Source organism: Limulus polyphemus, unplaced genomic scaffold (genome assembly GCF_000517525.1).
Source record: "Limulus polyphemus unplaced genomic scaffold, Limulus_polyphemus-2.1.2 Scaffold936, whole genome shotgun sequence".
In the NCBI taxonomy this organism is placed as follows: domain Eukaryota; kingdom Metazoa; phylum Arthropoda; class Merostomata; order Xiphosura; family Limulidae; genus Limulus; species Limulus polyphemus.
The window spans coordinates 141540-159982 of NW_013666546.1; the positions used below are offsets into that span (position 1 = coordinate 141540).

The 18443-nt window shown below is 33.0% G+C and overlaps 1 protein-coding gene across 1 annotated transcript in view; it reads right to left on the bottom strand.

The window, feature by feature from the left end:
* The window catches only part of LOC106461332 (general transcription factor IIH subunit 2-like), a 78196-nt gene that overhangs the window by 31476 nt on the left and 28277 nt on the right, over window positions 1-18443 (bottom strand). Inside the window, exons 6-8 of the mRNA XM_022388202.1 lie at window positions 11217-11307; window positions 3811-3898; window positions 1137-1213 (exon numbers count right to left, since the gene is read on the bottom strand). Coding sequence (XP_022243910.1) covers window positions 1137-1213; window positions 3811-3898; window positions 11217-11307 — 256 coding nt within the window. The remainder of the gene's footprint in view (window positions 1-1136; window positions 1214-3810; window positions 3899-11216; window positions 11308-18443) is intronic.

Genomic DNA, 18443 nt, shown 5'->3' on the forward strand with positions numbered 1-18443 from the left:
CCATAGGGAATAGAACCCTAGACCCCAGTGCTGTAAGTCTGCAAACTCACCATTGTCCCACAGGGAGACTGAAAAGCCAACAGACTAAAAGAAGGTGCAGGAAAAGCAAATCTAAATTCTCTCCAGAATGTTGAGGATTGCCCTCTATTGCAGCCTCAGAGCTCCACAGAGGACCACCACAGAATCAAATATATATCATCTCATTACAAAAAAGATCGGAGAGACCTGATTTGCCTACGTGCCAAAATAATAATCCGGGAATTCATACCGGAAATCAGCTTGCCGATCGAAATAATTTCTTTTTTTTACTGGAATACCTGTTAGTGAATCTTTTTCGAGAATGAAGTGCTTATATACAGTACTTGGATAGAGGGTGCATTGACATAGGTGGCAAGATAAATATCACCAAGGGCAATTGAGTGGGGCATAAAAGACTCGAGCAAGTGAGAAAAAATCAGACCAATGCTTAAATGAGCAAAGGAAAAAACCCTGGCAGTCAAGAAAAAAAAGTTATGTTTCTGGTTTTTAATTTTAAGTTTGTTTAAGCCCAACACTATGCCTTTCTTCAAGAAACATCCATGTGGTATCATTTGTGTAAATTAAAGACCAGAAAGTCTTTGTTTCAGGTTTATTTATCTTTCACAGATTTATATGTCTATATAAAGCAGACCTGTTTATTTGGTTTATTACAAAAAATGCAAGGAATGAGAGAAAAAATACACAATTGTGCACAAATTTTATTAGTTTTTAATACTATACCAACTCTGCAAGTGAAAAAAAGTACCAAGCAATGAAAAACAGTACTAAAATATTGGGGAGGCTAAGTGATGTTACTTATGTTGAAAAACTTACTGATATATAAATAAGAATATTTGTTATATTAGGTAAAATATGTGGAAATTACTAGTTGCAGCACCATACAAAGACATTGATAGATCAGACCTTATTTTGAATGGTGATAGCTATTTTTTCCCTTTATTAAAACAGCCCAAGAACTAATGTTATTGAAAAATATATTAAATCAATGAGAATTGTTTGTAGAGAACTGTAACTCTGTCCTTAGTACCTGTACCTATCAGCCTACCAAAATACCTAAATATGACTAATATATTATATTTATTATACTTAATACTTACAGAAGCAGGTGGTGGACTAATATGATTGTATAATATTTCTTTATAATGATGCTCATCAAGGATTATATGATATGTACCTAAAAAAAAAGACAAAAATGATTATTCTTAATTATAGATATATCAACAGAAATGGTGATATATATATATATATATATATACTTTGTTGGAGATGTGAAGGACAGAACAATAACACTATAACATGCAATTCACTTTCACAAAGTTCTTACATTTTATGGAAGTAATATGAATTCCACCATATGATTATTTTTTTAGTTGTCATAAGTGAATGCATTTTTTAGAACCATCTAGTATTATGTTCTCAATTATCAATGCTCATTATTTGAGTTATTTTGTTAAATGTTGTGAGTGAAACATATAATATTTTGTATGTTTAAACATCAAATTTAATTAAGGTAATTCAAAATGTTCATAGATTAATTAATCTGCATTGTTAAACTTAGCATATCAAATTTAATTCTAACTAGCTGAATTTTTTTATTTGCTTTTGTTCAGTTATTTGCATTTGTATAATCCTCTAGGCATGTACTTGTTTCAGTCATATCATGCTCAAAACCACTGTCAGGTAACTCAGATTCAGAGCCAGAATCATCATCAGATTGTAAAAGTTCCATTGTCTCTTTACGTGTAAAACCAATAGAGCAATTTGATGCCATTATTAGTCTGTTTTCTCATAAAAATTAAACAATTTTGAACTGCAAATATTACTGATGTTTTGAATAGTAACATACGCCATGTTGAATAAGAATCAGGAGCTGTGATCATCATCTGTATATTGATTCTGTGTCCTTGTTTCACATTTCTACCAGGAAATTCAAACCACATTATGTAGTCGCCATATAGCAACAGGTGCACCTACAGGGTTAAGAAGTAACCTTTAATCAAAAGCTGAATTTTGTAAACATTCAATTCATAACCAATGATCAACTGTTTTGTTTTTCTGACACAAATGTATGCATGTCATTTGATGCATATAAGCCACATCAATCTTGAGCCAGAAGATTTAAATATTTGAAGCATTTTTCAAGCCAAGTGAAACTCCTGATATTAAAAAAAATACACTAATATTGCTTACAAGCTCAAATCCACTGGCTAAACGAAAATTCTAATTGGAGTTTTAACCAAGTCTCACTGAAGTTACATGAGAGATGTACACACACACACACACATATATATATATAACAGTTACTTTTAATGATTGTCCTCAATACTAATACCAATGTTCCATGACTAACAGATGGCAGCAAAACTAATATTCAAGTTAGAGTTTTTACCAAGCCATGTGCTGAAGTTACACAAAATATATATTTAAAACTGTTGCTTTTACTGTTTATCTGCTAAATGCTATACTAATAATGTTCCATGTCTTATATATGACAGACAAACTACACACGAGTTATAGAATGTATATTTACCACTTTCCTTATTTTTCTGTTTGTCATCTAGTGGATATAAAACCAGTGCATAATCCTCTCTTATTTCTTGACTTTTAAAGCTATTCAGTGGTGACGACTTAGTGAATGATAAAAATGTAAGTACACTTTCACAAACACAAGATGTGTGAGGTGAGCTAAACATTTTGTGTGAGGTAAGCTAAACATTTTTAGAAGAGAAATTAAACCACAACTGAAACTCCATAATAGAATATAATACCCACCTTGAGTAGTACTGCTGATGTCAAATAAGAAAGTAATTTCTAAGTCATACACATGTGACAATACACACTCACATGTAACACTAAATGCTCTCATAGCAATGGATGTGCAAAACAAAGTACATTTAGTATATGCTGTGTACAAGTAAGTCATGATATGAATTATCATAAACAGTTACTGTTTTGTGTGCATACACATATAAAGATATTCACTGTAACAAATTTATGCACATATCAAGCAGTATATCCAAAAGAGGTAGAATTACATATGCTAATTCAAGTTCATATGGATGGAGTAATTATAAGTCAGCTGAAAGTTGGATCACAGAAATTACCTACATAATGGTATATGTTAGTTTTAATATACTTGTTCAGTGGTAGTAAGGTGAGATAATACTAAATCCTACATTCTGATTTGAAATTTTAACACTTGGTTTTGTTTGGGCAGTTTGCCAAAGTAATAAGCAATTGTAAACAAACAAAATATTAATAAACCTATATTTGGAAAAATAACTACTTTTAGAAAAAAATAAAAATGAAATCACTGAGACTCTCAAACATTTCAGAAATATAAAATCCCCTTATGGTTTGGCAAGAAACAAAGGTATTGCTGTACCTGACCCATTTACTCACTTATATTGTGTGAGACATCTTGTTTTTGGTCCATCACACATGCAAACAAAAATACAGTATAAACCTGCACACAATTCCCTGATATTCCTAATCCTGTGTAATGCAAACACAGCATACCCCTGTTATTCTTTACCCCTGTTCTAACTTACCCTGAGAAACATGGTAGCACTATAACAGTTAGATTTCCATCTTCCATTTTAGATTTACTAAAATTATTTCTCTATTAATAAGCTTTTAAAAAACCTCATTAAAAACACAGAATTTTGCTAAAATAAGTTCAAAATTATTAAAAAGAAACAAATGAAAAACTTTAATAGCAAAATGATTCTATTTGAATCATATATTTATATGCTATATTTCAAAACTTACCTTCTGTGGCTTGTACCAATGCCTTGCATATTCTCAGTTCTGCTGCCAAACCAATTACAGAGCATCGTATTTTTTGGGATTTCAAAGTCTAATTAAAACAAAACTATTGTATCAAAAATAATTATTTAACTAAAAGTTTCAAATGTAATGTTCTATACTATATTACAGCCACTATATTCTACCACTATTTACATGAATATTTGCAAACAACTATATTATAAGATGTTGACTAATAACCAGGCTTTTTCATGTTGTTATAATCAAATACAGGAACAAATGACATCACTTAAAATACTTTTGAACAACACTCACAATTTAAATATATTAAAATTAGTATTATTTTTCTTTTTTTCCAATTAGAGTAAATCTTGAATTCTTAAGTCTCATACCTACCAAGACAAGGGCTACAGTTATTGGTTCCTTGCAAATTCCTTAAGTATTTGAAACAGATATATGGATTTATTAGACATATCTACTATGTGAGGGGTTAAGACTTCTTGTACAGGTACTTTGATTTGGTTTCAAATGGTAAGACAGTGCCTTGGTGGAACAGGAATTCTCTAAGTATACCTTCTAGTAAAAAAACAGAATTTGGAAGAAAACTAAAAGAAGAACCACTCATATTGGGAAACAACAATCATTTCTTCCAGTCCACTACATAAAATAATGTGGAAAAGAAGGCACACAGCTAGGTCGAATCAAAGATACTAGAATGGCAGGCCTAAGAAGAATATAAATAGCATAGCCAAAACAATAAGAAATATCCAATACTTCTGGCTAAATGATAAACCCCAAAGGATAAACAAACAGCGGGGTAAAACTACTCATATAGATACACTTCTGCTTCTAATCAAAGAAGAAAGCCTCAAAGGAAGAAATATTATATAACCAAATCACAATATGTAAAGCTGAACAATTAGTGTATTAGCTAATTGATTAATCATTGGTCCCATTAATTGACTATATTCAATTAATTGTTTAGTTGTGTTCCTCATACCATGATACATACAAGCAAAACTGGTTAGAAGCTTGTGCTGCTAGCCAGTTGCCTTCCCTCTAATCACATCCCTGTACTTGAAAACTTCCAGAACAGAACTCTACTCTGTTTTCAAAAATACCAGACAAATTTAACATAATGGTGTAATTACTAAATACATAAATGACTAAAGAGAACAAATATTTTTCAAAGGTAAAAATGTATTTAGGAGAGAAATGTTTTGTCATAAGAGATAACTAAGGACATTTTCAATGATAGCTGTTCTGATACCCCAAAAGGCATGACATCTTATTTGAGTAATGCACAAGTCTGTAAGTTTCCAACATCTTGAATATCAACACCAGTTACTGATTTATTATATAAACCATACAGTACCTCTTTTATATCAGTCAATAAATGGAAGAAACTGAAGCATACAATTGTTTTCTTCCCCAACAGAAACAACATGGTTAACGAGTTTCATGAGAAAAAACATCTTTATAGTCTCTTTCAGATAGAACAATTCAAACCTTAATCACATGTAATAATTCAATTAATTTACACAGCTAATGAAAAGATTAAATTAATGAAGATTTGGGGTGAAAACATGTTCTTCATACAAAAATTAAACTAATGAAACTGTACAAGATAACAACTAACGTCAAGAGCTAACAACACATCCAGCATTGTCAATGATGTATTAACAGTTTGTAATATCTATATTAAGTCATAACAAGATTATAGGCAGAGCTCAATAACAATTCAAGATATCTGTAAGTCATCTAACAGCTAACCACATGCCAAATCTGAACCAAAAATATTCTGCTATTCCCTTACTTGTAATCTTCAAGAAAGAAGACATAATTAGATAAAAAAAAACAGTTGGAATATTTGTTTATAAATTTGTGACTAATATCTTTTGGGAAATATAATTATCAGAATTTCTTTAAATGTACCAACAAAGATTTCAGTATCTTTATCACCCTAAGTTTTTTAGTGAGGCACTTTCACAAACAGCAACCAGTACTTTGAAAGGCAGTAGATAGCTTGAATTGAGCATATTGTTAGCTCACTAAAGAGTTCTCACATTAATTTTATTTTTCAAGATGTTACTTTTGTGATGTAAGATCCCTAATACAGTTTCTGACATTAGACAACATTTAACCATATGGATTACACTCATAAAGATTGCACACCAAAACAATACTATAATTAATAAAAAACCACCACTCCTTTTTATTTGATCTTCAGCTCAAGTTTTTTTTCAGAGTTGAAAAAAAAGTGACACAAAAACTTCTATTTGTAATATTCCATATGTAAATGGACTAAACCGTTGAATTTTTGTGAGAAAATTTTTTCCATTCAGCTCTAAATGTTTAGTCATATTTTAATAAACAGCTATTTTACTATTATTATTAACCATATTAAGATGGTTCTAAATATCATCTTAGGAGTAGAAACACCTTCTGCAGTGCCTTTAATGTTGAAATCATTTGAAGCATTAAGGTCTTTCTTTATGAAATATTTTAACTATAACTCTTAAAATATTAATTCTGAATTATTTTAAAAGCTAACACATCCAATACAAAATAAAGGACAGTCTTCATGACTAACTACCACTCACTGTAAAATATAAAAACTTCATAAAGAAAACAATAATAAAATCATGGCAATAATGTAAAAGTCAAGAACATGTGGCACTAAATGCCGAATAAGAATTATAATGGTGACATGAGCATAATCTATACAAGATGAAAAAATGTAAGTCATGCTGAAACTACCAAGTTTCTTCATTTTCTATGAGCATTATATTTTCCAGGGTGCCTTACATTCTGTAAACATTGGAAGTAAAATGGACAAACATTTTATTATTTTAAGATTTATTCATGTTATATGATATTATTTACAAGCACATCTAAAATCAAGTGTAAAAACTTATGACCTGAAAGTGTTTAAGGAATTTAACTAGTTACTATATTATGTTGTAATAATACATACTTCTAAATAATGTTAAGTCTGGATTAATAAAGCTAGAAGTCCTTAACCCCCCTCACTGCATCTCTTACTCATTGTACTTGTATCTAGTAAATTTATAAAATGAGAGAATAATTTTTTTAATGAGGTAAAAAATCAATCAGAATATTAATTTTATGCACATGGAACTAGGGGACTCCCAAGGCTGCAAAAAATACTGCATTTCTATCTAAACAATATGAATACAAGAAATAATAAAACACCAAGGCAACATAATCCTATGAAAGCCATTACACTAGGGTCTGAACATATCATTACATGCAATTGTTAAAACTAAATAGGTAACAAGTTGGACTATCCTTATCTTGATCCCCACATTTTTGGATTAATATTAATTCTCACAAAGAAACTAGCCTTCACTCAGAAGAAGGAAGAAATCTGAAATTTGTCCTACCATTAGTCCTCATAATTACATCTTCCAGAATAGTTCTTTTAGGTTTATCCTAATGGTACTAGTGATGGGTTATATATTGATATTTATGATAATCAATATCATCATACAGAAAATCAGGCATTTATTTCCACAAAATGAATTATTAAAATTATTGTCATCTTTAAGCACAATACAAAAATGTATCAAATAATATTTTACAATTTTTTTTCCTGATTAAAATGAATTATTTTGTAATCTGAATCAACATTTACTGAGCTGATAGACTAGGGGTAAAGTAGCTTGAATTCTCTTGTCTAATTGAATAGTAAGATTTGACCATTACCCTTAAGTTCATGGCCCCAAAGAGCATGTTTGTGGTGACACACTGCAAATCCCAAATCCTCAGAACACAGTCCAGGAACACTAACCACTAGATCATACTTGGCCCTATATATATATATGTATATATATCATCCTCACTATGTTCATAATGGCATCTTATTTACATTATTTGATGCAAAATACTTCTTGTTTCTCTGAAACAACTTTCTAATCATATATCAGTGGGAAAGAATCAATAATGTATTAACCTTGCAGTTGATTTTAATATTAGAATTGTATTTGTATTGAATATGTCAGAGGTACCACTAGGCAGATGTTATTCATAAATCTTGGTTCTGTAGCAGTTTTATGATATTAATTATGTTCAAGAGAGACAATTCTTTAATTTCTTCTCATTTTTATAGGTAGAGAAATTGCATGTTTAAAAGTGAACTAGAAAGTTTTCTGTATGAAACAAACTGTTGTTTTTGTTTTAGATTTATCTAATAACCATTGCTGTAGTTGCTTATAAAAGACAATATACAAAGTATTCTCATGCCAGCCTTTTAGTGATGTGATAAATTAAAAATATCATTTCACTAATCAATTTTCATTACCAGACATTGTCTAATTTATATTTTATAATAGTCTAATAAATCAGTAATATGTGACATCATTAACTTACATTAAGTCATAAGCTATTTATACAAACAGAACTTCAGTTTAATTATGACTAGCCCTATTAAATGTACATTGTCGGAAACACTGAAAAGTGAAAACAGAAGTTTGGCTGTAGTCATGTGCAGTTTAGACAAGTCCTAGTAGGTAGTAATGCTAATATATACAAGTTGTTTCCCTTAATGATTTCTCAGCATGCATGTTTGACAGTTTATTCCAGCCAGCATTGTAAAATGTATGCATATTGAAGTCATACGTCATGTTTTCACAGAATTCCTTGTTATATATGGAGGGAATATTAATAAAACACAAAAAATGAAAACACTGTATTCCTAAAGTGTAGATATAACAAGAGATACTTATTGGTTTAAATTATCATGTTTTTTATGTAATACAATGTGAAAAACATTAAAAACATCTTCATTCATTCCCTAATGGTTTTCAAACTTTGTAAGATAAAGTTATGACTATCAAAAGTCTTATTTTACAAAATAATTGATGTTATTCTAATTTTTATGTTGTTTTACTTTAAATTTAGGCTACTTAAAGAAAATTCAAAATAGAAGGTTTTTTACTTTGGCTAAGTATGTAGTCACCAAATACAGATTATCTATGATTATTCATTTTTTGAAAATATATTACCCATTTCCTTATTTTTGAGCTCTTCCCTTAGTTTTTGTACAGGCCTTGGGGTTTGGTAGAAATCTTTATGGTACACATTAAATGATTTAATCATTTACTAATGAAAAATGGTTATATAGAAAGTCTAAATATTATTGGATACTATACATAGAGCAAGAATTAGACAATCACATACTAGTGTAGTAAATATATAGGTATAATTTCTTTTATAGTTTCTGTCCATTCAGTTCCTTTCCTTTGTCAACAGTGAAAGTATTTGTGTGTTTGAAAGCTACAGAAATTTTCTTCAGTGAGGAGAGGTCAGATAACTTGGGATAAGGTAAGCTTATACACTTTATAAATAGGATGAATGGGTAACAAAGAAAACTTTATTACAGGTTTAACACAGTAATAAATATACAATGTTTGGAGAAGGTTTAGTGATCATCAGGCACAAGAAGTTTAGACACAGGAAGATAAATACACAATATTAAACAATGAAGTCACATGACTGAAGAGTTATTAAGGTTTAATAAAGAATATCTTGTTGATGTCTGGTTCTTTGTTTAAAATTATGGTATTTTTACTTCTCAATAGATATATTATGATTTTATTGAGTTGTAATGTTTATTAACATTATTTTTTTTTACCACACACATTTACCAAATAAGGTTAGTCAAGTGTACTGGTGAGTAGAGTTTGAGTGCAAAATATTCTGATGACAAATATTTATTAAGTATTATTTTTATGTTCTTCAAATAAAGAATAACCATGTTTCTTTTTTAAATAAGAACAATATTACCCCTAATGGTGAAAGGTGACAGTAAAAGTAAATATGTCTCCATAATTTTCTTTACAGCAGATTAGTGAAGGATTATTACATATTCTAAAAAGAAACATAATGGTGACTCCACAGTAGTGATGTTTAGCTGACATTAGTGATACGTTTGCCAAGTATTATACATGTGTGAAAAATATTCCACAGAAGTAAAATGCTATCCAAATAAGTCATAGAGATAACACACAGGCACCTTTCTTTATTTGTGCTTGTACAGATGTGCTGGTACAGAATGTGAATGTATTAATTGATTAATCAATAAATGAGCCTGTCAATTAATCGATTAGTAAATTCCACTAAATGGCCAGCCTTACTCAAAATGTTGCCAGATCTCAATCGAAAAACAAAGACAAGGACACTAGTTTTCTTGATATCTGACCTTTCCTTAACTCAATATTCATGTTTCATGCCTAGGAAAAACTGAGAAATGAAAGTGAAGCTATCTGAACTCCATGAGGGCCTTTTCCTAAGTCAGTAATTCTACAGAAAATGCTTCTACAAAAGATAAACTTTCCTTAAAGAAGCAGATAATATTGAAAAAAAGCCTTCATCAGAATCAAAGGAGAATATTAATACAACAACAAAACAACTGAAAGGTCACTTGTGTTTACATTACTTGGGTAGAGATTTTGATCTTTTAATTTTCTCAAAGAATTAAAGAAAACACATTTTAAATTCCGTTATAGGTAGAAATTATTCCTATACTTATGCTTTTTTCTGTGTCATTGAGACAACCATCAGTGCAGAAGGTTTAATACTGTTTTACCTAAATTCACGCTCATTTTGATTCACATCAGTATATTTATAAAAATTTTTGCTAAACATTTCTTTCTTGCTTTTAATGCTCTAAATAAATCAAGTTGATACAAAAACTTTCCAGAAATATGCTGTATACAGTTAAATAAAATATGTAAATATTGATTTTTATTGCACAATTGTTCATTTGTATTGAATAATTTTATGCATTTTAAAAAATTTGTAATGGAAAAAAAATTATTATATCGGTAAAAGATGTATAACTTTACTAGTATCATTTTTTATATGACAGAGTGAAAATTAAAAAAGAGAAGCCATAATAAGGTGAAAAATTAATGAAACTCCAGAATAAAAAGTTATTAATGACATTTTTGATGAAACTACTTAGACAAAGTGACATATTTTGAAGAAGTATAAACTGAAATGTCAGGTAATAAACTACTTAGACAAAGTGACATATTTTGAAGAAGTATAAGCTAAAATGTCAGGTAATAAACTACTTAGACAAAGTGACATATTTTGAGGAAGTATAAGCTGAAATGTCAGGTAATAAACTACTTAGACAAAGTGACATACTTGGAAGAAGTATAAGCTGAAATGTCAGGTAATAAACTACTTAGACAAAGTAACATATTTTGAAGAAGTATAAGCTGAAATGTCAGGTAATAAACTATTATTTTGAATTTTAATCATTTTTTGACTTATTTTGTAAATCTTTATATCTTACACTTTCAAATCTTACTAAAAAAGGTTTTACAAAAAAAAGAAAAATTAATAATGATTGAACGATAAAACAAAAAAGAAGTCACCTCAATTGTTGAGCAGATATCACTGGGATCACATGTGGTCAAACTACCTAAAATAATTACTACTTCTCGACTCGTATGTCCTGGCATGTGTCTAGAAAAATAATTTATATTGTTAGATCTTCAACTTTCCCTTAAATTATTTTGAACAATTAAAAAACTGTCTTTTGTCACAAAATGGAAAGGTGCAAGAATCAGTTCTTCTGTGATCAATTTTGTAAAAATTATTTATAGATAAATATATTCATAGGGGCATGCAATTTTGGAATGTTAACATTTTTCTTAAACCAACATTTTTTTCCAATAGATACATATCTCCTCTCACAAAAAAGCTTTCTTAACTTATGCTGCCCTCTATTGGCATAAATGTTTGCTCACCACTAGTTTTGATACTCCCACTTATTTCTACACACTAGCATGCAAATGATTATACAGCAACCCTCGCCCTAATAGGAGTGCAACACTACCCCTATCGTAACTAGAGCCCCCTCTAATCTTGCAGCTGTTAACCACTTTGAGATTGATCAGATCATACCAAACCACAACAAAAATGGGGAGGATGAGAGGGAAATGCTAGCAGAGGTAAGTATCTATCGAAAATACATTTTCAGTTTAGGAAAATGTTAACTTCCGATACAATATCTTACCTCCTCTCAAAAAAAGCTGGAATCCCACACTGAACAGGTGGAGGGCCAGTTAGAAGATGATTTCCCTTTAGGAAATGCCCAAAGGAAAACCATGGGGTGTGAGAAGGAATTAAAAACAACACACCTGTGGGAAACCACACCAATTCTGAGCCAGATGTACTCTTTGCCATTTAGTAATGTGTCACCAAAAAGGACAAAAACATGGAGGAACTCAAAGAAAAAATTAGAGATATAATAGGACCACCTGTTGTAGAGTTGGTACAGCATAACAAACCACAAATGGGAGTTTGACCTCAATCGACAACTGGCAGCATCTGGAATTTAACATCAGGCTCACAGTAGGAAGAGGGTCCTCTACCTTTCACCTCAAAAATGGGTACCTTCAGGGAAGATTAGCTTCCGTACCAAGAACCCAACCAATCAAGACTGAAAGCATCAACTGCAAACACCAGAGGATGAAGAACAGGAGACCAAATCAGGGAAATCATATATTGAGAAGAGTGGCAAAAACTTCTAAATCTGGGGCACCTAACAGAGCACATAAAACCAGGTAGATCCAAAGACCAAACCGCAAGGAGAATCTTGGTGGGACAGGATAACTGATCTGTGGCCAGATTCAAGGCACCTGGATTATGACATACCACCAAAGTTATGGGATGGCAATGTGCTCAACACAGAAGATCAAGTATAAGAAAACAGATGTCTGTTGACTGAATGCCCCTTGCCTGGTGATGTACTAGACTACCATAGAAACGTCAAAGTGAACCATCACCAACCTGACCCTAAAAGCCCACAAGTGAAAGAAAGCCTCATGAACAGCAAGAAGTTCCAAGATTGATATGGAGAAAGGACCTGAAAAGATACCATTGGCCCAAAACCTTCCAAGTGTCAAGATACACCCCCAACCAGAAAAAGAAGCATCCGTAAAAGGGGACATTCGAGACGAGGAAGAGAAACACCCATGGTAGTATTGTTCCGTTTCAACCACCAGTCAAAGTTGGTCTGTAAAAAAGGGGGAAGCGTAAGAAGGGCAATTAAGTGATCTGTTGTCAATTTAATAAGTTACAGGGACATTCACTGTTCTGAAAACACAGGATTTACATGACATCTTTCTCATTCCAGTGAAAAATGTTTAGTAACTATAGTTTTTCTTCAATGTAAAGACTAAAAATGTCTTGACTACTTTATATTTAAAATGTTAGAAACATATAGATGTGTCTATTTGTATTATTCATTAATGTATTTCCATGAATTCTCCACAAGCATTGAAAATTTTATGGTTTAGATCTTTTACATTATTTTGCTGACACAAATTGTGTCTCTAGGACATAGGTTTCACACTAATCTTAACCAATAAATAAATCACATATAACTCAGTGAATGTGATAAATTACTCTCCAGGGCACTGACATTCATTCTATACTTATGAGAACATGCAATACCATCTCATTTTAAATTTAGATAACACAGAAAACATGAAATGAAACATATAATGTTATGGTATGTTGTATAACACACCACATAATTTTGTTTATTATTAATTCTCAACCATCTCTGTGATTTGTGGAACCTACGAGTTGAATGTGGCCTCTCATACCTGCCCACATTACTTGTTTCTTTTCTTTTTTGTTTTTGCTTTGTACAAAATTATACAAATTATATAAATATTAAAAATAAATTGACTGAAGTAGATAAAACACCATTTATCATTAAGCTCTTAGCAAAGTGTAATAGTTTCCTTGACCATAAATTCAAAGATTCTCTCCTGATTGAATCTTATAAACAGAAATAATTCTTATTCTATGTAATTAGAAATTTTGTTTTGTTCAGTAACTTGTGTTTTTCTGTTGCTAAGCTATTCGAATTCTGTTTAACATGTGTGTGATAACACAACATTACTATTCTTAAGTCAGGTTTAAATTGTCTTACATGATCTTTTCGCTTATCAGTTTGTATTTGTATATGACACTAACTCTTGATAAAGGCATAAGGTGAAACATAAGGTGAAAATAATTTTTTCTGGAATTTGTTAGTCGTTTTTTTTTTGTAAACATGGTTTCAATCCTCTAGTCTGCTCTTCAAAGTTCAAAAACTGATATACATGAATTTTTATTCAATGTGTAGACTCTCCATATATTTTCCAATTTGCTGTTGTTTTAGTTTAAGTAAAAAACTTACAATAAAAACTACATATTTTGCTCAAAACTAAAATTCAACCCAGTAATGAAAATAACTAATTAAATATACTGTTCTTAAATTCTTCTAAAAATTAGAATGCATTGTTTCATCAGTTGGGTACCCTCACTGTTAGTGAAACTTTAAGCCTTATCATAGAATACTTGTTATATATACAGATGGTTCTCTACCTTTTTGTGACTTTTTTTTAGTGGAAGAAATATTGAAAACAGGCCTACAATAAGATTTTTACAAGTGTATGTGAGCTCTGGTTTTTAAATTTGCCATAACCATTGTTGGACAAACTGAAAAATCAACCACTTTTACACAACTGATATATTAAAATTGGAATGTACAAGTGAAAATGTACAGTATAATATCCATCAGCAAACTTTGTTTCTACATTAAAAATAATAGTGTTTTAGGTACCAAGAAGAGCATAAATATATTCACCATTACAGTAACATTAGTTATGGCAGAAAGTATTCAGAAGTATGTTATCTAAAACCTTATTGTAATGTTCATGTATGTTTGCCTAAACTCTACCAGACTCTTGGACTAACAACAGTTGTGGGAGGAGGGCATGGAATTCATGTCATAAAGCATGTAATATTAAAAGTGTACACCTCAACTCAACTGAATAGACATCAACTGTAGGAGGAGGGAATGGTTTGTTAGTACATGCTCGCCTCAACTCAACTGAACAGGATATGACTGTAGGAGGAAGGCACGGTATAGTGACATGGGTTCACCTCCATTCTACTGGACAGTTGCAGCCTGCAAGAGGAGAGCACAGCCTTGTAATGTGCTTGTCTCAACTATAAGGAACAGATGCAGACTGCAGAAGGACAGCACAGTATAATAGGTTGTGCTTCTGGCATAATTATGTATGAGGGGTAATCTGACAGTGTCACCACCACCCCCAATTCTCAGTAACTGGCACCTCTTATTCTAGCCCCAGCAGTTAGGTCCCAATCAGTGAAGTTCTACATGTTCTGCCCTGCCACCCAAGCAACTAGGAACTGGTAAGTGGTAAGAGTTTCCTGTGCTATACTCAAAGAAAACAAAAGGGGGAGGAGAAATTCACAGTGGGGGAGACCCAGAAAAAATGCACAGATATCATTGGTCCTGTTTTAGCTTTAAAAATCTCTTACTGGAGACAGTCCAATGAGTGACTACCTAACCCTATTTTGAAAAGCCAGTAAGCATGAACCAGGGAAGCAGGCAGAGCACCCTCTGGTGCCAGCTTTTTCCAGGATACTCCATGGAATAGGCATGATCTGGATTGAACAGTAATCAGATATCAGAACATACCATGAGAATATCTCAAGTGGTCTTTCAGAACATATATGGCATATATGAAGCCAGGGAAGATGATTCTGTAAACAAATGCTATAATACGAAGGAGAATGTACTCACCTGTCTAAAGACAGTGGATAGAGTGAAAGATAGCAAATGGAGGTAAGACGAGACAGCCAGATGGTGAAGACAGTGGATGACAAAGGTGTGAGATGTAGTCCACATGTCATCCTGTGGGCAGGACATAGTCTGGCTTAAAGAGCCAGTCTGCAATTAGGTTCACAGCTCCCAACACATGGCAGGCAATTAGGCAAACCCACTAAGAATTGTTCCAATAAAGAAGGTTGAAGGTTTGAAAATAAAATATCCGTGATCAAGTACCCCCTTGATGGTTGATGTAGAAAACAACAGTGAAGTTGTCAGATTAAATCATAACTAAATGATCCACTAGGAGGGGTAGAAAGTGGGAACATGCCTGATGGACTGACAGAAGTTTGAGCACATTGATGTGGAGAGAGGATTCATCATATGTCCAAGTGTCCAATGTAAGAATGTCATTCAGAGATGCTCCTCATCCTGAGAGGGAAGCATTGATGAAGAGGCGTATGTTGGATTTGGGTAGAGGTAGAGGAACACCAACAGTATTATTGGATCGGTCCAGCCACTAACAGATATCCTTAAGTAGAGGAAGGGACAGGAGAACCACTAAGTTCGAAGGTTCCTGTGAGTGGTTCCACTGGTTGCACAAGGACCATTAGATGAGGCACATATGAGCACAACTCAAAGGAATAAGAGATTACAGTGAAGCCATGGTCCCCAAATGCAATAGAACCTCTCACACAATATGAGTGGGAGAGGCTCGCATTATGGTGACAAAATGTTCCAGAGCTTTCAGGCAGATAGGAGGAGGTTGGGTCCAGCTGAGAAAGGAGTTGAATAAAACTCCCAGGTAAACAAGATATTGAGTGGGGGTTAGTAAGGATTTGGAAGTTTTGACACACCATCCAAAATGGGTGGCTTCTCAAAGAAAAGAGGTATGAAGGGTCTTCTTATGAGTGGGATAGGAGAAGCCAATCATCCATGTAATAATGGCGATGGCAATTGAAGGCCCTGACCACAAGGTTGAAGATGTAGGGGGCCAACAGAATACTAAACAGAATAGACCATAACTGGAAGATACAATCTAGATGAATGAATGGTAGGAAATGTTATGAAAACTCTGCAATGGGGATATGAAGGAATGCTTCTGAGATGTAAACTTTGGTCACCCACAGCCTGGGATAAAAGGACCAATGGAGGGAAAATAAATTTTCCATACTAAAATGATGGACGACCATGTAATGACTCAGGGATGAAAAGACGATAATTGGCAGCCAGTCCCCTGTCTTTTGGTGAACATAAAGAGATGAGAGTAGAACCCCAAAGAAGGGTCATACATCTTCTCTATGGCCTGTTTGTGTAACAGATACGATACCTCCGCTCCCAGACATTTAAGATAGATTGTATCTGAAGGAGAAGAAAAGTAAACTGAGGGAAGGGTGAGAAGGAGAGGGGGAGGAGAATTGGAGGGTTAGTCCATGAGTGAGGCCAAGAGTAACCCATCTGTCTGAGGACAGTTGTTTCCAAAGGTGTGCAAACTGCAACAGATAAGTCCCCTTGGGGCAAAGCATAGGTCTCCTAAAAAGGAGGAAGGCAGCTGAACATGGGAAAGGAGGGTGAAGTGCCTCTGACATCAGGTGCATAGAGGAAGGGTAATGATGCACAAAAAGGAGGATCAGGCGAATACAGGAGAATTGGGCACTGGAGAGCAAAACTGATCCCAAAGGGTCTGCCCCCCCCCCCCCAAAATGGGCAAGTATGATTCTAAAGTCTGTGACCTGAGAAAGGGGAAGTTTGAATGACTGTAGGCCAGGATAAAAGAACCACAAAGGCAAGGAGAATGAGGCATATGGTTGCAGGAACATAGGTGGTCTAAAAAAGGAAGTAGCCTGAACACCAATATCAGGAGAAAGGGGTAAACTTAAAATTTGTCAGGGATAGGATTGTGAAGAAGGAAACAGTAAGAGTCATATAACAAAGGGGCAAGAGATAGAATGGAACATACCTGAGCAATAAGATCCAGATAATGTGGGAAAGTCAGAATATTCTCCTCAACAGGAAGTGAGGTTCCTAAGGCATAACCAGGAGGAAGAAACGAATGGTCAAACTCATCTTCCTCTTCATTCTCCCCTTCAAAAGGAGGGGAAGGAACACCAGAGGAATGGACAGGTGCTTAAACTCCTGGCTGCATAATAGAACCCACTACCCTATGCACAATGGCTGTCACATTATCCACACTCAATGTGCCTCCAGTAGCCATGTTTGAAACTTGACTTTTATAAGGAAAGTCCTCACTCACCCAAGAAGTTGAAGAATTTACATGAAACTGAGAGTTCCTATTTTGAAAAAAGTAAAGAAAACATATTCCCTTAAGCTAATGCAAATCTCTGTAACCGGTAAAAAAAATAAAAAAAATGTCTGATATGTCCTGTGCCGAGGAAAAAGAATGAAAACCACAAGTGCAAAACATAAAGACAGTTACTGTGCAAGAGAGGTTGTATCATCATCCTCTAGGTGGAGGGCTTTTATTGCATAACAACATCAATTCATGAGAAATCTCATTAGTTTCTATGGGAGTTGCCTTAAAGTTAGTGGAATACATATCTCTATGGCAGATGTACAGTGAAGACAGCTTTCTGTGTGAAGAGGTGTGTATCGTCCCAAAAGTTCCAAGTCTACTTAACAGATACACAATTTATGTGTCACTCATGAAGTCACAAATTAACTTTGAATATTTATATTTTAATTTTTCATTTAATCCAACATCATCGACTTGTTTTTATATAATTTGCTACCAGTGGTGGTTCACATATTACATTATGTTGAGTTATTTCATATTGTGCGCTGTTGCAAAACTCATTGTAAAGAACTGAACTGACTAATACAAACTGAGTGAAATCACTCATTTTCTATTGGTAAGATACACAGGAAACATCAACAGCAATTAGTAGAATTAACTGCAGTACTGACAGTTTACATTTCTTAATGTGCAACTTATATGTTATCTTGA